General features: G+C 42.8%; 1 protein-coding gene across 1 annotated transcript in view; it reads right to left on the reverse strand.

Moving 5' to 3' along the window:
- Window positions 1-1,228: 1,228 nt before the first annotated feature.
- TSPAN32 (tetraspanin 32) overlaps window positions 1,229-27,347 on the reverse strand; it is a 58,540-nt gene continuing 32,421 nt past the window's right edge. The window contains exons 4-8 of the mRNA XM_073659547.1: window positions 25,629-25,703; window positions 11,741-11,842; window positions 9,310-9,390; window positions 6,160-6,243; window positions 1,229-2,221 (exon numbers count right to left, since the gene is read on the reverse strand). Coding sequence (XP_073515648.1) covers window positions 2,069-2,221; window positions 6,160-6,243; window positions 9,310-9,390; window positions 11,741-11,842; window positions 25,629-25,703 — 495 coding nt within the window. The 3' untranslated portion in view covers window positions 1,229-2,068. The remainder of the gene's footprint in view (window positions 2,222-6,159; window positions 6,244-9,309; window positions 9,391-11,740; window positions 11,843-25,628; window positions 25,704-27,347) is intronic.

Genomic DNA, 27,347 nt, shown 5'->3' on the forward strand with positions numbered 1-27,347 from the left:
ACAGGTGGCGTATGCCGCTCCGTCCGTATCCCCCTGGGATCCTTTTGCCTGTGGAGCTTGTCTCCTCTGCTCCCCTCCAGGCCTTCTTAGGTAGGGACCTTGACCGGGTAGAGACAGTGGTTAACTCTGACCCGCTCCTCGCCTCAAGGCCAGAGAACGAGGATCGTGTATCTTCAGTCGGATGAGGCCTGTAGATAAACTCTGGTGGGTGACCATAATCAGAGACGGAGACCACAATCACTGATGAAGATCACAATCAAAGACCTTGAACCTAAGATGGCCGTAGATTAAATATGAATTAGTAAGTGTACCCTAAAAGTGTGTCCTCCACCCTCACCCACTACATGGTTCCCCCTATCTTTGATTCCCCCCCCCATCTCCTATATCCTGGGACGGGGCAGCACCCTGGTGCATTTAGGCCCCCTACAGGACAGGAGTGGTGTAGTGTTGAGTGGTGAAGTAGGGTTCCGAGAAGTGCTCCATCCTTACCTGGAAGAGGAGATACCACACCTCAAGCTGAGGAGCAGTACCCCTGTGGCGACTGAACCCTCAGGGGCGCCACATAAGGTGTAGGATAGCAACACTTTCTGTGTATATTTACAGGGAACCTGTCATGTCAGTTGGAGCATGTAAACTGCCCCCAGGTTGTTGTTAGTGATGCAATATGCACCACTAACATGTTTTTTGCATTGAAATCAGCGCTATAATCTTTTGTAAAATCCACTTTATATTCTTATATCTGACTTGCTCGTTTAGTCATAGGGGTGTTCGTTTCTTTATTCAGTCTGGCTTGTCCCCACCCACTCAATTTGAATTGCCCCCTTAGTAGCACTAGCACCCATACTCTATGATGGCTTCCTTAGTTGCTCCCACACTGTATAATGGCCCCCTTAGTAGCCCATGCTGTATCATGGCCCTCTTAGTAGCCACCACGCTGTGTGATTTCCCCCTTAGTAGCCCACGCTCATGCTACGCTAGGCATGCTGGAGTACACTGTGCCAAATTAATGAACTCTTCTGAATGATACGCACCTCTGTGCATCACTCCAAGAATGTTATACTAATCAGAGACTGTAGTAGTATTTCTGGCATACAAAATGCCAGCATTTTTTTTTTAAAACTAATTTTACAAGTGGGCGGAGCCACACACTCTCCTGCCTCTGCCCCAGCTCCACCCATTTGGGTGGAGCTGACTCATACTGCACACTTTGACCTACAAATAAACAAAAATGTTTCTGAAACAAAGTGACATTTAAAAGATGATTTATTTATTTAGAAAGAGAAGTTTCTCAACTTTTCACAAATTTGCAAACACAAAGGTGTCTTGTTACTTGGAGATCTGGATTTATCTAAATGAAACCTGTTTCTTGGACAGTCCCTTTAAAGGACATCTATTAGCAGAAAATTACTGTTCAAACCAAGCACAGGCGCTCAGTGCACTCCTGGCACGGACAAACGGTCCAGTGCTCCTTCCCACTTACTTGTTTTCCATCTACGTATCTTTCGTTCTCCTCTGGTTCCTGTAAAGACAGAGCTGTCAATCAAGGCAGAGGAAGGCGAAGATAGATGGAAACCATGTATGTGGGAAGGTACTGTGTTCTTTTTAGCCATGCCAAGGGTGCGTCAAGTGTTGTTGCTTGGTTTGAACAGTCATTTTCTGCTGACAGACTCCTTTCAACACCGTTACTATGTGACCCCCTGTTCCCTCTAAACTGGGTAAACCAAAGAGATAAATCCAGTGGTGGCGCTGGAGGTGTTACGTGGCCCTATGCCCACTTACATATTGGGGTCTACCCAGTACGATATGTACTGTCAGCACACAGGGCAAATTCGAGTACCGTTTTGGCGTGACGAAACGTGACCATATGGGTTGCATCACCATATTCGCTGAATTGGTAGTGATTTTGCTAATGGTACACACCGTTCCGCCCAGAGATACAGAGAAGCCGTCCACTTTGTTACTTCTTCCACGTTGACATTTCCACCATGCTAAATGCTTCTGATTGCAATTATGGCTGCAGGTTATGGCCTGTAAATCAGGTCTTACAAGTCAGCATACTGATACATGGTCACTGTGCGGACTGGAAGGGCATCAGCTGTATCAGGGGGGTGGCTGGGGTTGATTGTAAGCCACCATTGAAGCTATATTCTCCTCTTCTCTCCCAAATATTTCCTTTTGGTAGGGAGAAATAAAGAAAAGACGACAGCACCATTCCATATATCTATGGAGACACAAAACAGAAAGAATAGATTATATGGAGAATCTGACAGTAGACATAGCTGGTCCTGCTCTCAGTGGATAGAATGATATCCCATCTAGGCAATGCTCTGAGTCACAGCCTGGACTCCAGGCAGATACATTGTAGCAAATCAGAGCTACTGCTGATGTATTGAGCTCACAGAGCATTGCCTTGTCTGGATACAAGTGTGTATGGTTACCTTTAGAGCAGGACTAGAGGTCTCCATAGACCTTAGATAGCTGTCCACCAAATGCTCGCTCTGACAACAGTGTTCTCTCCTGGCACCCCTATACTCCATTTACGTGACTATGCATTTTCTAAAAAAATGTAAAATCAAAAGGACAGAAACCTCCATGCTCAAAAATGACTGACAACTGACCGTACAATATTTCTAGGTTGGATTTTTTGTAGGATGTCCTATGTGTTTTTCGTCCATTTTTTATGGATCAATAGAACTCTTTTTTACTTAGAAAATTAGGAAATTGAGTGCTGGACAAGGTGAGCATTTTTTTCACATGTGTTATATTATCCTTCAAACTGGGATTCAGTGTCCATGCACATCTTGAGAGTTCAAAGTTTTTTTCATCAGGTGAACTGAACATATCTTTTTTTTGTGAATGGATACACAAAAAAAGCGGGACTGAGCTTTCATTCTCAAAATTCTCACTTCATCGGTAAAATCTGTATTCGGTGAAGACACATTTTCCCATTACTGAGATAGGAGATGACTGTTGGTGCTCATAAGATTCTATGTAGAGGGGAGGTGATACGGGTGGAGGAGGAGCTCTACCTCAAGCTCCTCCCTCTCTACATAAAGTTTTACCAGCACCAACTGTTATCTCCTATCTCAGTAATGTAAAAATCTACAGATTTTACCCATGAAGTGAGAATTTTGAGAATGATTGATCAGTCCTGGAGGAGAAAGAAGCTGATTTCTCTGATAAGATATATTACTAAGTCTCTTATTTTTATGTGTACTGTTGATTTATGAAATAAAAATGACAATTACTTTTTAAATATTTCACATCTGGACGTAGCATTGTGGCAAAAAAATAAATGCAGAAAAAAATCACCAAGAACAAAAATACCATGTAAAACAATACATTTTTTTCCCAAAACATATTGTGTGTGAAACTGCAAAAGAAAACCCATTTAATTAGATTTTCCACTCAGACGGCACACTTACGGCATGCAGATGAAACACTAGACAGTTAATCAGTGGAATGCTCCTTTAACAGGAAGAATAAATCAGTTTCTTCTCTACCGGACATGTGGAGGAGCAGCTGAATACAGAGCGCAGCTCCTGAGTCTGGACAGAGTTTACTCTTGTTGCATGAGAACATTTTCCTTGAAGCTCCATTTGTTTCACTCATTTCTTCCCTTCCTTTAACCCCTCTTCTATAAACAAAGAACATTTCAAACTTTTGCCTGAAAGTTCTGCTAGAACTATCTCCTATTTGGGAATATAATGTACAGTGGATGAGTAATGAGTTACTCTCTGCGTTTCTCTTGTTCCCGAAAGATGCAAACAGAGCCAGGTTGACGTGAGGATACCATTCACCAGTGAGGTCGTACAATGAGTTGATGGCCCAACCTTAGGATAAGCCATCAATATCAGATTGGTGGAGGTGCTGGGGGTCAGATTGCTATCAGCTCTGGTGGCTGCCGGATGTAAAGGGTCTATGGTAGAGATGAGCGGATCTTTTGAAATTTGAATTTAAATTTGATTTCAGCTGAACACATTCGCATGAATTTCAGTACCGGAAAGCAGGTAACTGCTCGGAAAATACATGTGGGCAAGAGCAGAGAGAAACAGACCATGAGAGCTTACACTTTACAGGTTAGAAAGAGAGGACCCTGTGGACCATGAGAGCTCACACTCTACAGGAGAGAGAGAGAGACAGAAAGGACCCCACTGACCATAAGAGCTTACACTCTACAGGAGAGAGAGAGAACCCTACTGACCATAAGGACTTACACTCTACAGGAGAGAGAGAAGACACCACTGACCATAAGGGCCTACACTCTACAGGAGAGAGAGACAGGACCCTGCTGACAATAATAGCTTACACTCTACAGGAGAGAGAGACAGGACCTCGCTAACCATAAGAGCTTACACTCTACAGGAGAGAGAGACAGGACCTCGCTGACCATAATAGCTTACACTCTACAGGAGAGAGAGAGGACCCCACTGAGCATAAGAGCTTACACTCTACAGGAGAAAGAGACTACATCGCTGACCATAAAAGCTTACACTCTACAGGAGAGAGACAGAACCTTGATGATCATAAGAGCTTAAAATTGATTTCAGCTTAACACATTCGCATGAATTTCAGTACCGGAAAGCGTGTAACTGCTCGGAAAATACATGTGGGCGAGAGCAGAGAGAAACAGACCATGAGAGCTTACACTTTACAGGTTAGAAAGAGAGGACCCTGTGGACCATGAGAGCTCACACTCTACAGGAGAGAGAGAGAGAAAGGACCCCACTGACCATAAGAGCAAACACACTACAGGAGAGAGAGAGAGAGGACCTCACTGACCATAAGAGCAAACACACTACAGGAGAGAGAGAGAGAGAGAGGACCTCACTGACCATAAGAGCAAACACACTACAGGAGAGAGAGAGAGAGAGAGGACCCCACTGACCATAAGGGCTTACACGCTACAGGAGAGAGAGAGAAGACCCCACTGACCATAAGGGCTTAGACTCTACAGGAGAGAGAGAGAGAGGACCTCACTGACCATAAGAGCTTACACTCAACAGGATAGAGAGAGAACCCTACTGACCATAAGGGCTTACACTCTACAAGAGAGAGAGAGACAGGACCCTGCTGACAATAAGAGCTTACACTCTACAGGAGAGAGAGACAGGACCCCGCTGACCATAAGAGCTTACACTCTACAGGAGAGAGGGAGAGGACCTCACTGACCATAAGGACTTACATTCTACAGGAGAGAGAGGACCTTGCTGATCATAAGAGCTTACACTCTACAGGAGAGAGAGACAGGACTTCACTGATCATAAGAGCTTACACTCTACAGGAGAGAGAGAGAGGACCCCAGTGACCATAAAAGCTTACAATCTACAGCAGAGTGAGAGGACCTTGCTGATTATAAGAGCTTACACACTACAGGAAAGAGAAAGTGAGAGACAAGAACCCGCTCACCATAAGAACTTACACCCTACAGGAGAGAGAGAGGATCACGCTGAGCATAAGAGCTTACACTCTGCAGGAGAGAGAGAAACATGGGACCCTGCTGACTTATAAAAGCTTACACTGGTTCCAGGCAAGTTAATTTCATTTTTTAGCAAACTGCAAATCGCATCTGAAAATATTCTAATTTGCCTGAAACTACTAATTTCAGGAAATTTGCCGCAAACTCGATCCGCTAATCTATGGTGAACAGCACACCCGTGTACACTGGATATTGCCGAAAACCTTGATAGTCTGTCTGAACAGGAAGAGACATTCCTTTCTGCTCACACAAAATGTCAAAGCTGCAGCCAGTCAACAAAAGAGGGAACTGCTGAGAACGCTTGCAGCCATAAAAAGTGTTGGCACCACATCTGGGGCTATTTCCCAAATGTCTTAAAGTTGTTGAGAATCTCTTTAATTACATAATAAAACTACAAGTCTTTGGGATCGTGGCTGGCATCTACACTTCCAATCCACATTAGCAACAGATCAAAATATAGAATGTTTGTTGAGCTAGTAGCTATATGGCTATTCATAATACTTCTGAAAATGTTTTCCCATCTTGTATATTTACCCTTATATCAATCAATGTGAGCCATATCTATCTCAAGAATGGGGCTGTTATTGGAGAATGTTGCAGTAAATAAGGTATTGGGAATTGTCATAGTCTGTATAATTTCAGTAAGAAGAGTTTACATTGATACATAGAGTTCTACGCACCGTTGGTCCCAATGATGACAGCAGCAAAGTCCTGACCCAATACCAGTGTATGTTCAGAACATCTGAGATAACTGATACACAGTCCTAGACGGGGAGGTGCAATATGCAGAATTAACAATGTAATTATTTAGCCTCTTTTATTAATAAGAAATACATTGGTTATAATCTCAATTTTGATTTATTTAACATGTTAAAGCGAATCCGTCACTAAGTTTTTGCTCTTTAATTTGGAAGCAGTATGATGTAGGGGCAGAGACCCTGATTCCACTGATGTATCTCTTTCTTGGCTGCTTGCTGTCATTTTGATATAATCACTGTTTTCTCTTTAGTAGATCTAGCAATTCTCTGAATGCTGAGCTTGCTATAGCCCCGCCCCCACGACTGATTGGTAGCTTTCTGTGTACACTGTAAATTGGAGGCGGGGCTACACAGAGCAGGAAGATTACATTAGTCCTCTAGTGATAATCTCCTGCTGATAAAACACTGATTTTATTGAATCTACAACAAGCAGCCCAGTAAGTAATACATCACTGGAATCAGGCTATCTGCCCCTACATTATGCTGCTCTCAGATTACATAGCAAAATCCTGCTGCCATACCCACTTTAAGTCATGGTCACACCAGAATAAAACGATCATTATAAGCCTGGTAGGCAGCAGTAACCTTTGTTCTACATGACACAATAAAAGTGAAGATAAGGTAACATAAGACTGGCAGCATCATGCATTTATGAGTAGAAAATCATTTATACGTGCAGTTGCAATCAAAATTATTTAACTCCCCATTGCAAATTTATTTATTAGCAAAATTTACAATCTTTCTGATTTTTGCAAAATAACAATAAATACCTAAAAACAACTAATATAACAATGTATTTTCTGTATTTTTCCTTGTTTGTGCAAGGCTGTGATCTCTTATCTTAACTATTTTAATAACCTACAAGGAATGGGCTAAGATTCCTCAAGAACACGGCAGACGCTGGTGTCTGGATATACATCACATCTGCAGCAGGTCGCAACAGCCTGAGGAGCTCTGCTAAGTATTAAAGAAACTTATCATGAAGAGGTGGATGATTCTGAGACTGCAGTAGTCAGTCAAAGTGGACTTTGGTGCTGAATTTGGAGAAACCACTTGTTATATTAATTGTGTCCAGCTATTTATAGTAAATTGTTCCTATTTGGTTTATTGCAAACAGTAGAAAGTTTGGAAACCAAACCAAATTTGCAATAGGGGTTGAATAATTTTTATTGCAAATGTATATAGGGGCAGTTGGAAAGTCTCCCGACATCTTCTGTTGGGAGAAAAAATAATCTGGCATATTCTTGAATAGATATAGGTTGGCAAAATAATATTTCAATGCTTCTTATATAACCAAGCTGATCCCAGTAATGACAATATATGACATGTTCGCCAGTAGAATAGTATGACATTTGTTGTGTCCTCCCATTTTTTTTTTTCACTTTTGTTCCTTGTTTTTTTTTTATACCTATAATACACTGCTCAAAAAAATAAAGGGAACACTCAAATAACACATCCTAGATCTGAATGAATGAAATATTCTCATTGAATACTTTGTTCTGTACAAAGTTGAATGTGCTGACAACAAAATCACACAAAAATCATCAATGGAAATCAAATTTATTAACCAATGGAGGCCTGGATTTGGAGTCACCCCCAATATTAAAGTGGAAAAACACACTACAGGCTGATCCAACTTTGATGTAATGTCTTTAAAACAAGTCAAAATGAATCTCAGTTTTGTGTGTGGCCTCCACGTGCCTGTATGACCTCCCTACAATGCCTGGGCATGCTCCTGATGAGGTTGTGGATGGTCTCCAGTGGGATCTCCTCCCAGACCTGGACTAAAGCATCCGCCAACTCCTGGACAGTGTGTGGCGCAACGTGACGTTGGTGGATGGAGCGAGACATGATGCCCCAGATGTGCTCAATCGAATTCAGGTCTGGGGAACGGGCGGGCCAGTCCATAGCTTCAATGGCTTCATCTTGCAGGAACTGCTGACACACTCCAGCCACATGAGGTCTGGCATTGTCCTGCATTAGGAGGAACCCAGGGCCAGCCGCACCAGCATATGGTCTCATAAGGGGTCTGAGGATCTCATCTCGGTACCTAATGGCAGTCAGGCTACCTCTGGCGAGCACATGGATGGCTGTGTGGCCCACCAAAGAAATGCCACCCCACACCATTACTGACCCACTGCCAAACCAGTCATGCTGAAGGATGTTGCAGGCAGCAGATCGCTCTCCACGGCATCTCCAGACTCTGTCACATCTGTCCCATGTGCTCAGTGTGAACCTGCTTTCATCTGTGAAGAGCACAGGGCGCCAGTGGCGACTTTGCCAATCCTGGTGTTCTGTGGCAAATTCCAAGCGTCCTGCACGGTGTTGGGCTGTGAGCACAACCCCCATCTGTGGACATCGGGCCCTCATACCATCCTCATGGAGTTGGTTTCTAACCGTTTGTGCAGACACATGCACATTTGTGGCCTGCTGGAGGTCATTTTGCAGGGCTCTGGCAGTGCTCCTCCTGTTCCTCCTTGCACAAAGGCGGAGGTAGCGGTCCTGCTGCTGGGTTGTTGCCCTCCTACGGCCCCCTCCACATCTCCTGGTGTACTGGGCTGTCTCCTGGTAGCGCCTCCAGCCTCTGGACACTACGCTGACAGACACAGCAAACCTTCTTGCCACAGCTCGCATTGATGTGCCATCCTGGATGAGCTGCACTACCTGAGCAACTTCTGTGGGTTGTAGAGTCCATCTCATGCTACCACGAGTGTGAAAGCACAACCAACTTTCAAAAGTGACCAAAACATTAGCCAGAAAGCATTGGTACTGAGATGTGGTCTGTGGTCCCCACCTGCAGAACCACTCCTTTATTGAGGGTGTCTTGATAATTGCCAATAATTTCCATCTATTGTCTATTCCATTTGCACAACAGCATGTGAAATTGATTGTCAATCAGTGTTGTTTCCTAAGTGGACAGTTTGATTTCACAGAAGTTTGATTTACTTGGAGTTATATTCTGTTGTTTAAGTGTTCCCTTTATTTTTTGAGCAGTGTATATTCAGCCTCATAAACCCAATGTTAAAGAATAGAATTAGGAGATTGCTTGAAGCAAAATGGAAAGTACGGTACCTTGTCATCTGCTGTATTGCTGCACATAATATGCGGAGTAGACATTGTCTGCTGTTGCCAGCTCTTCCCACAGCATTGAAACTAAGAACGGAAATATATATAGCGTATACATACATATAAATGGAAACCATTGATTGAACAAAAATTTGGACACACTGTACCCCTATTTACTTAATTATTTTAGGCTCTTATAAAAGTGTAACAGATACAGAATGTTTTCAACCTGGCTTAATAATAATCATTTAAAGATTATCTCAACTTTTTATATATTTAAACATTGATCGGCTTTTTTTAAATAAATTTTTATAATATACTTCATCACATTATTTTGCTTCCTCCTTTCCAGAAACCATGCTACAATGCTGTTTTGCTGTCTGTGACCCTCAAAACTCTATTGAACTGCTAGTGCAGTCACATAGAGGACTTAGGTCCTATAGAAATCATGCCTGTGCTATAGATATTACTGCTTTTGCTGTGCTGAAAAAAAAAGTTTTATTAAATATATAAATCAGGTCTCCCCTGTAGTCCCTTGATGTGGCACTATTCTGCCCCTACAATTAGGATGATGTGCACTACCCCTTCGCTGGTTTGACAGCACTTGCTTGCCCAGAGCGATCGCTGCCTTAAGTGCCATACGCATACAGTGTCAGTGCGCGTGCTCTTTCCTTCCTCGCTCCTTGCTGTAGCAGCCACTTATAGCAGACACAACCGTCAGTGTAGCGAACAGCCGCAATAATCAGGAACAAGGCAGGAAAGTGCATGCGCACTGACACTGTACCGACTCTGCCGGACTCCAGGAGTCTCAAGAATGATTCAGTTAAAGGAGTTTCAAGAACTATTCAGCGAACTGAATCGTCCTTGAGACTCCTGGAGGCCAGCAGAGCCGGCACAGTGTCAGTGCGCGGGCGCTTTCCTTCTCTATTCAGTGTCAATATATACCAAGTGGCTGCTACCAGGAGAGAGAAAGGAGAGAGAAAGGAGAGCATACATGCACAGACACTGTGTGTGCTCTACTGAGCTCCAGAAGTGTCAAAAATGATTCATGACTATACTAGCAGTTTCATTGAAGTTTTAGGGTTAACAGACTCCCTTTAAGCGCCCCAAGACAAGAATCTGATTACAACTGCTGCTCAGCAAGAATCCATACTCTCTTTATAATCAAAGTATTGGACTTCATCTGAGTCTCCCTTTCCTTAAAGAGGTTGTCCACTACTTTAGCATGATGGTCTATCCTTTTGATAGGTCATCAATGTCTGATCAGTGCGGGTGCGGCACTCAGCACCCCACAATCAGCGGTTCTAAGTGCCAGAAGCAGCCGGAACTGCACAGTTACAAAGCTGCACAGCACAGCTCTGTCTACTTTATTGTGGTCCTAATTTGAATAGGGGACTGATGTGCAGTACTCAGCTGTGGCCACTATAGAGTTGACGGAGCTGTGCTGTGCGGTGAAGGTGCGACAATCTGCACCTCCGCCGATCAGCTGTTCCCGTTGTCGGACCGGAACTGCTCAGTTATGGAGCAGCACAGCTCCTTCTACAGCATAGTGGCCATGGCTGGGTACTGCACATCCACCCCTTATTGATTTGAATAGGTGGTGTATATGCGGTACCCATCCGGGGCAGACTATACAGTCGACAGCTGTGCTGTTCCATAAATGAGCAGATCTGGACTCCACCAACATCGGGAACAGCTGATCGGCGGGGCACCGGGTGTCACACCGCCACTGGTCAGACATTGATGACCTATAATGTTAAAATCCTGGACAACCCGTTTAAGCAACAAAGCTGTAATATGGAGAGAAAAGAAGAAAATCTCCAAATCAACGCGTTTCAACTCAGACGAGTCTTATTCATGATTCATGAAACGCGTCGATTTGACTGATGTAATTCCTCACTGGAGCAGATTGATGTGATGCTTGTATTTCTCGGATGAACTCAAAGATTTTTTTTTATCTTGGACTCAATAAATTACTATGTTTTAACTTTATCCTACACTGGAGATTTTCTTCTTTTCTCTTCATGGCACCGACCCGAGCCAGGGCGACTCCCTGCGAGGATCTCTGGACAGAGGATTTACAGACTGCATTCCGGTGAGCTGACTCTCCCCCTCTTTCCCTCCCTGTTTCATAAAGCTGTATGGCACCCCTAAAAGTATATGATGCTGTACCCATAGTCATGCAGAGGCATCCGATCTCTCAAATTCCTATGGAAATCAGATGCTACACTATGGAGACATTCTCCACTACACCCATTGCCTATCGAGACTCGGTGGACGGCCATTCAGGCTCCAAGAAACTTGGGATGTAATTGAGTCTTTGTAATTAAACTGACCAATACCATAAAAGTTACATCGGTTGTCCCAGCAAAGTAGGACATTATCTGCCAATTGTGAGCTAAAAAAAAAAAAAATTTGATCTCAATATTCGGCTTACTATGTCATGTGCTTGCAAAAGATGTTCCTGTGCTTTTCCGGGATATCCTCTAAGAACCTGCTCGTACAGGTCATCATACACATCCAAGATGGAAGACTCAACCTGGAAGAAATTAGATTAAAATTCAACAAAAGTAAATCACAAGTAATACAACAGACTAATATAAAATACTTATATGGATATTAATATGATTCCTGAGAGCAGTGGTAAAATCTAGAGGATTTTCCTTGCTGCACCACAGAGGAAACAATATTATTACATATTTCCCATTTATTTCAATGGGTTGTTCATGTAATGCACGGACAGGACTGTCCTTTCAGAAAGAGAGAGCTGTTCTTTGTACATTACAATTAGCAGATGTATAATTATTCATGGAGGTTATTATACTGTTGCCACTTTTGTTATATTTAATTTATATCACAGATACAACCTTCACTCCACCCCATATCTACAAAACTTGAGATGTTATGGATCTTGGAAAATGGCGCATTTTTTTTTTCACAAACTTTGGATTTTTTTTTCACCACTTAAATAAAAAAGAACCTTTACATGTTTGGTTTCTACAAACTCGTAATGACCCGGAGAATAAGAATGGTTGGGCAGTTTTAGCATTTAGTGAACATGGTAAAAAAAAAAAAAAAAAAAATTATGGAATTGCACTTTTTTTTGCAATTTTACCGCACTTGTATTTTTTCCCCCATTTTCCAGTACACGATATGGTAAGATCAATGTTGTTGTTCAACAGTACAACTCGTACTGCAAACAACAAGCCCTCACACGGCTATTTTGATGGAAATTTTTTTTTTTCCATGGCTCTGGGAATAAGGGGAGCAAAAAATGAAAATGCAAAAACGGAAAATCCCAAGGTCGTGAAGGGGTTAATAGAGTTCGGAACTTGCCCGGCGCCTGCACTGAGAGCCCCACTGCCGTGAGGAAATTAACTTTATTCCTCCCGGCAGCATTTGGGTTTCAGTCATAGGGGTGGCACCGGCACAGGTTTAGTCACCGCTCTATATAGAGAGAAGCGTCTGTAACCGCCCCCCCCCGGCACTGACTGACAGCATCTTAGAATTAGAGCTCATCATTAGGGCCAACTGTCTGTCAGGTCCGGAGGCGCAGTTACAGCCACCGCTCAGTATACACCGAGCGGTTACTAAACCTGTGCCGGAGCCATGCCAATGCCAATGACTGAAACTCAAAAACTGCCGGGAGGAATAAAGTTCATTTCCTCCTGGCATCGGGGCTCTAAGTGCAGACGCCGGGCAGATTCAGAATGCTATTAACCTGCAGATTAACCCCATATCTGCAGATTAATAGTGTTTTTACACATGATAGGTTCCCTTTAAGGAGCTATTCTGCTTATTGCATTATTCTTGGTGCAAACCATGGCTGCTATTCTGTCTCTGAACCTCTGTATCATGTACTGCCCCTTCAGGCATTTCCCACGGCATAACACAATGTAATAATAATAAGAAAAAAATTAACTTTTTTGAGGAAAAAAGTGCTGAGTAGAAATGTTTTAAAAGTATATTGATTCCACCTCCTATTGGTAGGCTGCCTACACTTCATGGATAATTGATCTACGATTTTTCTGCATATGCAGCGTTGGGGGGGGGTCTCTTTCTACTTTACAAAGCAATGTATCAGGCTTAGCCATTTTGCTCCTTTAAATGGGTATTTCCACTCAAGCATTTATAGCATATCTTCAGGACATCTAATAATGGTGCAATAGATTCCACACTCTCTCAAGGAATTGATGAGGTGGAGAGATAATTAAAGGGGTTCTCTGGACATATGATACTGATGATCAGATCCGGCACCGAGCTGCTAGCAGCCCAGTACCCGAATGTAGTCATTGCACTGTGTAGTAAAGTTCAATGTGTAGTGGCTGCTGCAATGTACTGCCTAGGAGCTGATCTGCAGTACCTGGCAGCGGCAGCTACTCATTAAATACTGCTGCACAGTGCAGCTACATTCAATGTTTATGAGTCACCCTGGCCTGGATGCCACAAATATAATAAAGCTGTGTCTGAGAGCAAGGGGGAGGTTCTCTAGTCAGGGACAATTAACATTCAGCACCTCCTGTCCCAGGCCAGTAGGGGGAGCAGGCTGCCCCTATAAAAGCTGGAACTGGGGGCAGGGTTAGGGAGTTCTGGACGACCTGTCTCTGGATTGAGAGGTGTCCAAGAGTAGGTAGAGCCAGTTCAGCTGTAGCTGAGGAGGTCGGGTGGCAGGAGAGGAGCCACGAGTCAGGGACGGAAGGCGAGGAGAGCCTGTCCTGGCAGATAGAGAAACCAATCTACCAGACTTTGGTGTCTGAGGCGGTGAGGATTCCAAGTCCTACAGCAAATAACCAGTCCGCAGGGGATTGTATGTCCCTTGGCCTAAGAAGCCCGGAGGTTCCGCCACAGCAGAAGGGACCAGTAAAGCTGCACTAGGCCAAGAATAGAAAGGAACCCAAGTTGCAAGCCATACGGGCGAGAAGACAAGGTGAGCTCAGGAACGTGGGCTGTTACACTACAAGGAGGGAAATAGCCAGAAGGAGCGCAGAGAGCACGGTAGGCCTACACCCTCACCCTGACCAGGGCCAGCTTTCCACTTGTTCTCAGACATCCAGGCCCCCTCCTAGCCGGGACTGTTTTTGGGTCGTCTCACCTGTTCTAATAAAGACCCTGAACTGTTTAAGAGGCCTCCGTTTCCTGACTATTGCGGTTGGAATCATCCCCTCCATCATCATTTATAAACTGCCCTGGGGCCATACTCCTCCCGTGGGGAGTTGTACTATTCAGTGCTGCACATTTACATCTGCCCCAGCGGTCTGCACTGTAGCGGCGGTTAGCACTGACCGCAATCCACGGGTGGCGTAGTCGGACATTGCAAAACATATAGAAGACTGCCACTGTTCTGACCACCCTGAGCCACGGACCGGGTTGCCACTACTACCCCCATCGTTGCCCTGTTGCCCGGCTCCGAGTGCCCCACGGCCCAGGGGGCGAGTCATTTACATCTGGTCGCCAGGGCTAAGGCTTGGCTTCATAAGAGATCGTCTAATTCACGATACAAGCAATCAAGAGATCACAGGTTCCATTAATTATAAATAGCTAAAACTTTTTAAAAAATAATCTAAAATTTGATATCACCCCCTTTCCCCAAATGTGAATAGCAAAATATTTTAAAAAAATTATCATATTTAGCAATTGCCTGAACTAATAAAATATTAAAATATTTATCCCATACAATAATCATTTGAACAAGAAAACAAATCAAAACACCAGAACTGGCATTTTATGGTCACCACAATTACATCAAAGAATGCAATAAAAATCGATCAAAAACTCATATGTAACCCCAAGTAATATCAATAAATATGTCAGCTCAATGCACAAAAAAACAAACCCTCATGTAGCTCCATTGATGGGAAAATGAAAAAGGTACAGTATGTATCTCAAAAAAATGACGACACAAACCTAATTTTTTTTTTTTTTTTTAAATCTCCAGATTTTTTTCCAGCACTTAAAAAATAACTATGCACGTTTAGTATCAGTGTAATTGTACTGTCCTGGAAAATAATGTTGACAGAACATATTTTTAAAACATGATGAACGCTGTGGAACAACAATCCCCCTCCCCCTTTAAAAAAAACTATTGTAGAATCGCTTTTTTTCACACTTGGAATTTTTCCCCCCATTTTCAGCATATTATATAATAAAATTAAAAGTGTAATTCAAAACTCTAACTGTTCCTGAAAAAAAAAAGCCCTTATACAGCTAAGTTGCCAGAAAAATAAAAAAAAGTTATGACTGGTGAAAAGCACAAAACAAAGTGCAAAAACTAGAAATTGCCCAATCCTTAAGGGGTTAACCTAGTTCCCCATCATTAATAATGATAGCAGCTGTGATGTGATGGTTTCCCTTGGAAGCAGATAACACTTTTGTGTTGTGAAAGATGTGTGATTTTTACAGCTCTGTAACTGCTTCTGTATTGATAGCATTAGGGACAACTAGAGAAGAAAACATGGTGCAACTCAAAATCCATGCAAGAGAAGAAAAGCCTTGTATTTAAGTTAAAGAACTATTTATGTTGATGTTAATTGGAAGATGTTGTTCAGAAGTGAATTCTCTGCTTCCACATCAAGCACTGGCTAAGGATCAGGGAAGTCTTGATTATTACTTGCTGTTAACTCATGAATGTCTGCGTCCCTCTAAGTGTTACATTAGCTGAGCTCTTCTTCACCCACTTTACTGATCTCTTGCTCAGTGTATTGGATTTTTGTCCTCCGCCCCCACACTCATGCTCTCTCTCCACTCCTCTGTTTCCATGCAGGGATTCTAGAGAGAACTTTATAATCAGGAGCAATATCCACAGACGCTTATTCATCACTTCCTAGTGACATGGGATCAATACAGTGACGTACAGTGCTTGGAATAAAATATGAAATGCCCTCACGTTGGAATTGAATGTATAATACACTCACAAGTTAGCATTAAAGAGGACCTGTCACCAAGTGTAAAGCTACCAGTGGCTACTCGCCTAAGTATTCCATATTTTACGTCTTTATAAATCTGACATATGGTTCCAGAGATACGGGGGTCTTTATTTAGTGTTAATTTTAAAAATTTGGCGTCACTCACACGATAATAATGCCGAGCAACCTGAAGACACACACACAGAGATTCATGTGATCACAGCATAGGGGCAATATACAGTTTGAGGGCACAGTATGGGGGAAATATATACTGTGAGGGCACAGTATGGGGTGCAGTATATAGTGTGAGGGCACAGTATGGGGGAAATATATTCTCTGAGTGCACAGCATGGGGTGCAGTATATAGTGTGAGGGCACAGTATGGGGTGTAGTTGTTATGCACATACCACACTCACACATGGGTAAAGGGAGTAAGAAAGACTGACTATAGAGAGAAGCTGCGCCTACACCCAACTGACAGGATTGATTGATTGAACAGTAGCATACCATTGTGAATAGTTACCCGTAAGGGTACAGAGACTGTTTTGGGACTGTCTCCGGATTAGAGTGTGGTCCCCGTTGGGACTGATATGGAACTGTTAAAAGTTGCTCCTTTCCTAAATCTGGCTGAGGACTGAGAGCAGCCATCCCTTTTCCTTTAACTGGCTGAGGACTGAGAGCAGCCATTCCCCTTCCCAAAACTGGCTGAGGACTGAGAGCGGCCGTCCTTGTAAATAGTTGCGTTTCCTAAAGCACCCCCTACTGGTTTTATAAAAAGACTGCAACGTCTATGTCAAGACAAGTTTGCTCAAGTATTGCACCTTTAAGAAGAATGAACACCTGGTCGCAAGTTGCACCGCGGCCAGGGCACAAGAATATGTCTTACTTGAAAATGTTTAATATGAAAAGTTTTATATGCTGCTACATGACAATGAGAATGTTTTATATGACAAAAGAGTTCCGGTAGTATTAAGAATGTCTTATAAAGAAAAATGTTGAAAAATAGAAAAGTATTTCCCATAAAGGGAATTGAACAATGTCGTCCGTTTTCTAATGTGAAAAGTTATTGAAAAAGTTTTGCATGTCTTGTAATTAAATGTCTTTACTCTTTTCCAGCCCGAGGACGTGCTGTGGTTTACCGGGGGGGGAATGTAGCGCCCCGAGGGTTCGGCCGCTACAGGGGTATTGCACCTCTGCCAGAGGTGTGATATTCCACTCCCGGGTAAGGATGGAGTATGGACCGGGGCTCAGTTAGCTGCATGCATCACACACACCCCATTTCCGGGGGACAGCTCAACGGTGCTCCCATTTATACAGTAATGCAGGCACGACAGACCATGTCCCTGGCTGGAGTGGGGAGGGGGGAAGAACACCCAGTGATGTAGGAGCAGAAGGGGACGGTTTCTGTAGCATAGGAAGGAGCTCATTGGGTGCAGGTCACCTGAGCTCACATTCAGAGGGGAGGTATAAAAGGTGGGCACCATCTTAGTTCAGTCAGAGAGAAGTTGAGAGGAGAAGACAGGGAGCAGAGGCTCTGTAGGAGCTCTGCTCAAAGGCAGGCCTAGGGTGAAGGCCGGAGCCTGGGAGGAGAAGGAGAAGTAGGCCTGGAGAAGAGGCCGAGGGAAGGAAGAGAAGAAGGAACAGGAAAGGAGGAGAAGTGACAGAGAAGCAGAAGGGCTCAGAAACAAGAAGGCAGAAGGGACCCTAAGGACCAACGTGAAATCGGGTGACGGGTCAGGCAAGGAAAGGGTACCGGATCCCAAATTGGTGGAGGTAAATTATCCCTCAGCCAAGAACCGGAGGTCGTGATCATCACTTGGTGCGACCCCCTGCTAAACCTGCTAGGAAGGCACCATATAGGATAGCGGGAAACGGGGCCCACGTTTACCCGCACAGATCCGCGGCAGCTGGACAAAAGTTTGGTGACTGGTGGGGCACGAGCCAGAGGAAGGATAGAAGGGAGACCTGTGCCATACTACTGAATTGCCTGGGGATTGACCGAGCCCCTCACCTGGTGGACGCAGCACGGCTTGGGCAGTCATTCCCTGCAGAAGTGACTTGGACTATACGAACTGTGAGTAAAAGACCCTGGACTGCAACACGTTGTCTTTGCATTTCTTGCCGCGCCAGCACTACCGGTGCTGGGACGCCCTGCACTACAATCCCCACCATCTATGCTTACTGCCCTGAGGCTACACTCTTCCCGTGGGGAGTTATACTATCTCAGCTGCACACACCATCAGCCTCAGTGGACTGCCTTGCAGCGGCGGTTCATAATAGCCGCAATCCACGGGTGGCGTAGTCGGACTTTCAAAACCTACAAATACACTACTACAGCATATGGTCTGACCACCCTGAGCCACGGGACCGGGTCGCCACTACTACTCCCAGCATTGCCCTGAAGCCCGGTTCCGAGTGCCCCACGGCCCAGGGGGCGAGTCATTTCCCTTTAGGACCCTGAGGTAATCAGAACTTTCTTGCTGTGTCCTTAAATACACTCAGACTGTCTGTCACATCTGACACACCGTGACAACACATTGTCTTTTTTCTGGCACTTATATATGACGTAACTTGGAAATGGCACCAAGTGCATGAGAACAATCTGCTGCTAGTACCAAGAGAAGGAATTCATACACAGTGAGAAAGATGATTGCAGGAATTGTGGTGTTGTGATGGTCCATAATATTTCCATCAGAAAGATGAGGATTGACTTCCAAATTGTAGTGTTTGAGACAAGTATCCTGGAGTAAAGCTCCAGCTGTGGGTAGCAGTGGAAGCTGTGATCGTTGCCCACTTGAATAAGTGGATTTGAGTGGCAAAGGGACATTCGCTGGAGGAACATCAAGAGGTACAGACCTAAGCAGGAGGTAAGGCATTATTGATGTTGGTTAGAGCCTCTGCAATCCAACCATTGACCGCTTGCATGTTTAGTGCAAACATGTTTGAACTTTTACCGAAACATAAGTAGCTCTGGCTATAACTTTAAGGTGTTGAATAAAATGTAAATTGTACCATGAAAAACTGATGACTTTATTCTTGTTGGCCATGTACTAACCCGTCCATTGTGAACCCATTCTAGGACCATTCATAGGATGACTAGAGTACTATAAATGAGAAGTGCAGAGGTGTGTGGCATATAAGTGTGCCACAACAAGAAGTTATTTTTGGAAAAAAATGGGTTCATACAGCGTAGCTAGTAATAAAAGCTAATCATAAGGAATTGGAGTAAAATTTCTTCAGGCCAACATTCAATATTACAGAAATTCTGATAATCCATCTCTTGTTCCTCGCACAGAACTGCAAAATAATTTGTCATTTTTACAAAACCGCCCACACAACTAAGGAAAGACAACCAATTATGAAAATTATCTGCAATGCAAATTAATAATAGCATATTGTATCATACATAATAACATACTGTATGATACCCTTTACTTTTGCACTGCCTCCCTGAAGTTTTTTTTCTCTTATATTTAATGAGTAGCCATCTTTAATTTTTTTTTAACAAATTGACGTACTTATATATTTATATGTACTGTCAATTTAGTAAAAATCTTTAAAATATGGCTACTTATTTATTATTTTTAATCTACTTACTTGCTTATTTAAAGCGGTTTACCACTTACAAAAGTTAATTTTAATCAATAGATCTTGCAATAATAAAAAGTTCCACAATTGGATGTGTTTAAATAAAATGTTCCTGTGCTGAGATAATCTTATAAATGTGCCCCTGCTGTGTACTGTGTAATGGCTGTGTCTGACCGTACAGGAACATGGTCTGATCATACCACATCTCCTGGGCAGGGGAGGAAGCAAAAGAGTATACAGGTATTACAGCAGGGGATCACATCTGATTCTTTCTTTGAGGTAAAACATTGTTTAAAAACAGGCAGGGAAATGTTTTACCTCACAAAAAGAATCAGCTGTGATCCCCTGCTGAAATGTCTGTATACTCTTTTGCATCCTTCCATGCCCAGGAGATGTGGTATGATCAGACCATTTTCCTGTACGGTCAGGCACAGCCATTACACAGTACACAGCAGGGGCACATTTATAAGATTATCTCAGCACAGGAACATTTTATTTAATCACATCCAATTGTGGAAGTTATTATTGTTCCAGGATCTATTGAACAAAATAAACTTTTGTTTGTGGAAAAATGGGATGTACTGTGCATAGGAAGAGGTGTACTGTGCATAGAAAATGGACTACTGTGAATAAAAAGTGGACTGCTGTGCATAAACAGTGGGGTACTGTGCATAAAAAGCGGGTTACTATGAATAGAAAGTGGAGTAGTGTTCAGAAAAAGTGGGGTACTGGGCATAGACAGTGGAGTACCGGTCATACAAAGTGGGGTACAGTGTATAAATAGTGGGATACTGTGCATAAAAAGTGGGTTGCTGGGCATAGAAAGTGGAATACTGTACATAAAAAGCGGGTTAGTATGCATAGAAAGTGGAGTACTGTTCATAAAAAGTTAACTACTTTGTATAGAAAGTGGGGCACTGTGTATGCCACACAAAATGCTTCTGCTTTATGCCCAGCCATTTATATTGGACAATCAATCACAAATGGTATAAATGATCACCTATGTACAAAGCTAAATAATTATAGACCACACAGCAGACCCTCTAAACACATATAGACCCTTAAAGAAAAACAATCCCATAAATAAATCAACTCTCCTTGACACCCACAAAAAAACCCATAGCTAAATACGGAGACCCAAACCGGATATTTCCAAAAAATACAGATCCCAAACCGGAATGTCAAAATAATATAAACAGACCAGATTGCAAACTCCCCCAACAGATCTGCAGCCGTCGAGATACTTTAATTTCCCCATTGCCGGGAGGCTGCGGTGTCAGGAGCAAAGGGAAGCCAGGAATGGGGACAGGTGGACACCTAAGGGATTTGTCATCTCCAGTGAGATCTCCACTTTTTCAGAGAGTTGGCAGGCACAGGCTATACCTGTCAGCACATTACAACAGTCCATTAGATTCAGAGAAAGACAGAACTCTCATTACCTACCAATACTGATTTACCTACCAATCTGCCCCTTCCTGTGATGCACTTCCTCCTCGTTGCTTGCACAGCCCCCCTGGCCCGGGTTCTGTCTGGTGCTGTCAAAATGCAGTCCAAACCAGCAGAACAGAGTCCTTTAAATATGGCAGAAGTCTCTGCCAATAGAGGAGCTGTTTTTGCGTCTCTTCACTGAACTGGATATATATATATACAGTGGGGAAAATAAGTATTTGATACATTGCCGATTTTGCAAGTTTTCCCACCTACAAAGAATGTAGAGGTCTGTAATTGTAATCGTAGGTACACTTCAATTGTGAGATAGAATCTAAAAACAAAAAACAGAAAATCACATTGTAGGATTTTTACATAATTAAACTGCATTTTACTGCATGAAATAAGTATTTGATCACCTACCAACCAGCAAGAATTCTCAATAAATCACACTCCAACCTCTCCACCATGGCCAACTCCAAAGAGATGTCTAAGGACACCAGGGACAAAATTGTAGACCCTCACAAGGCGGGGATGGGATATAGGACAATAGGCAAGCAGCTTGGTAAGAAGGCAACTTATACAATTCTTAGAAAATGAAAGAAACACAAGATGAGTGTCAATCTTCCTCGGTCTGGGGCTTCAAAATCTTGCCTTGTAGGGTAAGAATGATTCTGAAAAAGGTCAGCGATCAGCCCAGAACTAAATGGGAGGACTTGGTCAATGACCTGAAGAGAGCTGGGACCACTGTCTCAAACATTAGTAACACACTACGTTGTCATAGATTGAAATCCTGCAGGGCACGTAAGGTTCCCCTGCTCACATCAGCACATATCCAGGCCTGTTTGAAGTTCGCCAATGACCATTTGGATGATCCAGAGAGGAGGCATGGGAGAAGGTCATTTGGTCAGATGAAACTAAAATAGAATTTTTGGCATCAACTCCACTCGCCATGTTTGGAATAAGAAGAAGGATGAGGACAACCCCAAGAACATCATCCCAACTGTGAAGCATGGTGGGGGAAACATACTTTGGGGGTGATTTTCTGCAAAGGGGACAGGACGACTGCACCATATTGAAGGGAGGATGGATGGGGTCAGGTATTGCAAGATTTTGGCCAACAACCTCCTTCTCTCAGTAGAAGCATGGAAGATGGGTCGTGGCTGGGTCTTCCAGCGTGACAATGATCCGAAACACACAGGCAGGGCAACTAAGGAGTGGCTCCGTAAGAAGCATTTCAAGGTCCTGGAGTGGCCTAGCCAGTCTCCAGACCTGAACCCAATAGAACATTTTTGGAGGGAGCTGAAACTCAATGTTGTCCAGTGACAACCCACAACCTGAAAGATCTGGAGAAGATCTGTATGGAGGAGTGGGCCAAAATCCCTGCTGCAGTGTGTGAACACTTCGTCAAGAACTACAGGAAACATCTGACCTCTGTGAACGCAAACAAAGGTTTATGGACCAAATATTAAAGAAGTTTTCCCACGAACAAAAGTTCATTTTAAAAATTGTCTGTGTCTGACCGTGTATGGATCATACCACAGCTCCTGGGCAGGGGAGGAAGCAAAAGACAATACAGACATTATAGCAGGGGATCACAGGGGATTCATTTTGTGAGGTAAAACATTTCACTGCCTGTTTTTAAACAATATTTTACCTCAAAAAATGAATCCTCTGCAATCCCCTGCTGTAATGTCTGTATACTCTTTTGCTTCCTCCCCTGCCCAGGAGCTGTGGTATGTTCCATACACGGTCAGACACAGACAATTTTTAAACTGAACTTTTGTTTGTGGGAAAACCCCTTTAAGTTCTGTTTTTCTATTGTATCAAATACTTATTTCATGCAATAAAATGCAAATTAATTACGTAAAAATCATACAATGTGATTTTTTGGATTTTATTTTTAGATTCTGTCTCTCACAGGTGAAGTGTACGATAAAAATTACAGACCTCTCCATTCTTTGTAGGTGGGAAAACTTTCAAAAGTCTTTTATGTATAAAAGAGTCTTCTCTAAAAACCACATCATTACTTTGCATCTCATTGTTCACATACATACAGCATTATTAGAATACATTTCTACTGAAGTTAACAAAAAGAACAATGGCTGAAATATTTCTCAAGCTAAGCTTGCTATGCATTTTGTTACAAGAACAATTAAGGCGTACCTGTCATTTCAGCTATCTTTTCGGAATAGACTATTGTGTATTTGTATATACATGAGGAATAATAATAATAATCTCCAGTTTTCAGTTCACGCTGAGCTGGTGGTGGTGGGGGGGGGGCTAGCTGCTATGATGTCTCCTATGCACAGCATACATAAGAAAAGGGATTTCGACTCATCGTTCTCTGTACCACACAGACAATAGCCGCAGCAGCATGTATGACATTATACAGCAGTACTGAGCTGTGTGGCTGTGAATCCAGCACTTGAGTGATCTAAAACAGTTGCAGCTTGATCTACCTGTGTCTGCCTGTCTCTCACTATGCCGAGTGCTGCTCACTCTCGCCCTTTCCTCTCTTTAGACTATAAAATGAGGTGTAATTTGACAATTCAGTGAGATAGCAGTCCATTTTGCTTTGACCAAGACAGATATGAGTTGTTTTTCAGAGTTGATGGTGACTTCAGAGAGGACGAAGTGGCTCATAAGTGGACAAAGAAGCATATTTCTCTGATATTATATATTGCAAATTTTCTTATAATTGCTTATACTATTAATTTATGCAAAGTTTGTTGAAATCTTGCTGACCATTGAACTTGGGATGTCTTCCTTTGAAATAAGCAGCACAGCAAATTATTTTCTGCAGATTGGTGGGGTCCTGGGGTTTCTGACCCGCCTCTGATCATATGTAAATTATGTATCTCTTCACGCCTTCCTTTCTGTCCTGCTTCCTCTTCCTTTCGCCTTCTTGCTGGCCCCTCCCTGACTTCTCTTAGAATATATTTTCCTGCAGCTCATAGTAAATTGTGTTTCTTTTCCCTTTGAATGTTTGATATTGTTAAGGTGGGGGGAGGATGTGTTTTATTTCAGAAAGTTCCTTCGTACAGGCAAATAATTGCTGTTTGTTATTAGTCGCTTAGATCCTGTATACTTATGAGTTTCCTGAAATGTGCACCGACTTTCTTGTATTTTATTTCTGTTCTGGAAATCCAGCACAGCTAAAAGCACAAAGAAAATACGGGGAGATGCCAGGAGGATCTCAGTGGTTACAATAGAAAGGATTTACCATACTGTATACAGGGGCTATGTGAGGGCTCATACTGTAAATAGGAGCCTATGTGAGGGCTCATACTGTATACAGGAGGTTATGTTTGAGCTCATACTGTATCTAGGGTGCTATGTGCGGGCTCATACTGTATATAGGAATCTGTGATGGCTCATACTGTATATAGGGAACTTTGTGGGGCTTATACTGCATCTAGGGAGTTATGTGGGGGCTCATACTGTATCTGGGCGGCTATGTGAGGGCTCATACTGTATCTAGGTGGCTAAGAAGGGGCTCATGCTGTATATTGGGGCTACGAGATAGCTCATACTTTATACAGAGGGCTGTATGTGGACTCATACTGTATGTACGGGGCTATGTAGGGGCTCATGCCGTATATTGGGGGCTATGTGATGGCTCATACTGTATGTACGGGGCTATGTGGGGGCTCATACTGTATATAGCGGGATGTTAGCATACTTAATTTGGCTCAATAATAAGTCATACAATTAATATACAAAAATATTTATAATTAATATGTTAATATTAATATTGAGCACAATTATTTTCAACCTATTGGTTCAGCCTCCACAACAGTCATGGTCTCTCATGTGGCCCCTTTCCGAAAATGAATCTCCCACCCCTGCCCTATTATGTATAGCGCTATGTTATATATAGTGCTGTACATAAGGTAAAAATGTGCATGGCGCTCTACTCGCACCACTATCTCTGTCGTTTTCCATCTACAGATGTTCACCAGAGCACCTGTGTGTTACTCACATGACCTATCACATGTCACGTGATACATCAGGTACCTGGGGGGCCCACGCCTTCTAAACTGCCCGGGGCCCTAGCTACTCTTAATCCGCCCCTGGTCACTTACCATATGGATAACTCTTTGCCCTGCAACCTATTATTGTAAATGGATGTCATAGAGGGGTTTCCTTCAGGCGGAAGTTCTTATAGTGTCTGACACCAGTATTATCATGACTCTATGTGTGAGTGCTGCATCTGGTAACTTCCGATGCTCTGTGCTAGTTTTGCTGTAACTTGGAACATGACCAGAATAAATGGCTTTTATGTTAGGCATTCAGCTCTTATACTGGGTGCATCTAGGTACATTTCACTAACTCATTAGTAGAATATCTGTTCGGTGTTATATGCCATACACCATAAGTGTGGTGTCACAATCAGCAACTTACCTGATTCTGACACTCTTGTGTCCAAGTCAGTCCCGCCATGAGAGCACAGAACAGGAAGCCAAACCCAACGAAAGCCTGCAGGATAGGAAACAGTTCTTGAAGAAATCATCTAAAAATAACCCGATTCGATTCATTTTATGTTTCAAGTTTTCCCCATACTGAGAACAGAGGCATCTCGTGTTCTGTATGATTAAATAACGTGTCAGGCCGGAGCTCTCCATAGCCGGCACATAAGCATATAAAAACTTAGTGAGAGCACTCTGCTTCCTATCAAATTACAGCAAACGAGCTCTGCTAATATTGTCTGCAATGTTCATATAGTGTGACACCAAACCAGTCCCGACTCTGCCTGTAATGTGTATCCCTATAGCATTAACAATTTCATAGCCAATATATAACCATCATTCACAATATACTGCACACCGATCAGTCATAACATGACATTGCATTGAAACTTGGATAATTTTTAGGCTAAGTCAAATGCATTGCCATATTCCTCAAGCTGAACAAATTTCACAATGTGGTATTGTACATTATTCTGCAGAAAGAGGCCACTATCATTAAAGAGCCATAGAGGCGGGTTTTTTGCTTGTTAGAATGGTTGCCATTTTATATGCCCGTATACTCCATGTTGTATACTAATTATGTTGATTTTTATTAAGTGTAGACTTTTTTTTGCCATGATGCCCATATAGTTATCTTTCTTGGCCTACTGCCTGGAATATTATCTTTTGATAAATTAAGATTCAAGGTTATATATTGCTGCTGCAATTGGTAATGATGGCAGCAGCTAGTGGTTCTTTTTTTGTTATTGTGGAGTTGGCGGTGAGCTATGGGGGTATATACAGTATATTTCATGCATTGGAATCGGAGGTGTATATACCATACGCTCACTGTGAGTTCCCCAATAACAGGCCCAGTAGAGGACGCAGTCGAAGCCTCGCCCATCACTCGTCACTCAATTGCGCCAGTGGGGTGGATGGCTCCTTCTGGAGTCGGATTAATTTCAGCTGGTGCCCTCGCTCGGCTTGTTGCTCAGCAGCCTCTCACTCGACCTGTCGCTCGGCTTGACACTCAGCAAACTCTCTCGAGTCACCAATTAGGCCACGTGCACACCTTAACTATTTGGTCAGTATTTTACATCAGTATTTGTAAATCAAAATCAGGAGTGGGTGATAAATACAGAAGTGGTGACGTATTTCTATTATACTTTTCCTCTGATTGTTCCACTCCTGGTTTTAGCTTACAAATACTGATGTAAAAAATTCACCAAATACTGAACATGTGAATGTGGCCTAAATGATTTTTTTTTTGTTTTTACTTTGCATTATGAAATTTGCACATTGACTTCTTTACTATATAATCTTGTATAACTCAATAAAGTGTGGGGAACCCTTTATACTTCCATCTGACCTCTGTTTGTGTGATTGTCGTTCTCTCTGGTTGCAACCGTTCCCTATTTACAAGGAAGAGACTGTTGTAATATAAGGAAGGCTACTATGACAAGTCTGTAACAATGTTTAGGTGTGTAGTATGTGTAAAAATAACATCCACATGATGCCAGGAACCAGGGTCTCCTATCATAACATTTCTCAGAAGATAATACTGATTCTGCTGCATTTCCATTTTCACATAATGTGCCCAGACACCAATTCTTCACCTGGTAAGTGATTCATACACAGTCATCTGGGCCGTATTAAACTGGGCTTCTAGACTTAC

This window comes from Phyllobates terribilis, unplaced genomic scaffold (assembly GCF_046119375.1).
Source record: "Phyllobates terribilis strain yellow unplaced genomic scaffold, ASM4611937v1 Scaffold_13__5_contigs__length_258822181, whole genome shotgun sequence".
Lineage (NCBI taxonomy): Eukaryota > Metazoa > Chordata > Amphibia > Anura > Dendrobatidae > Phyllobates > Phyllobates terribilis.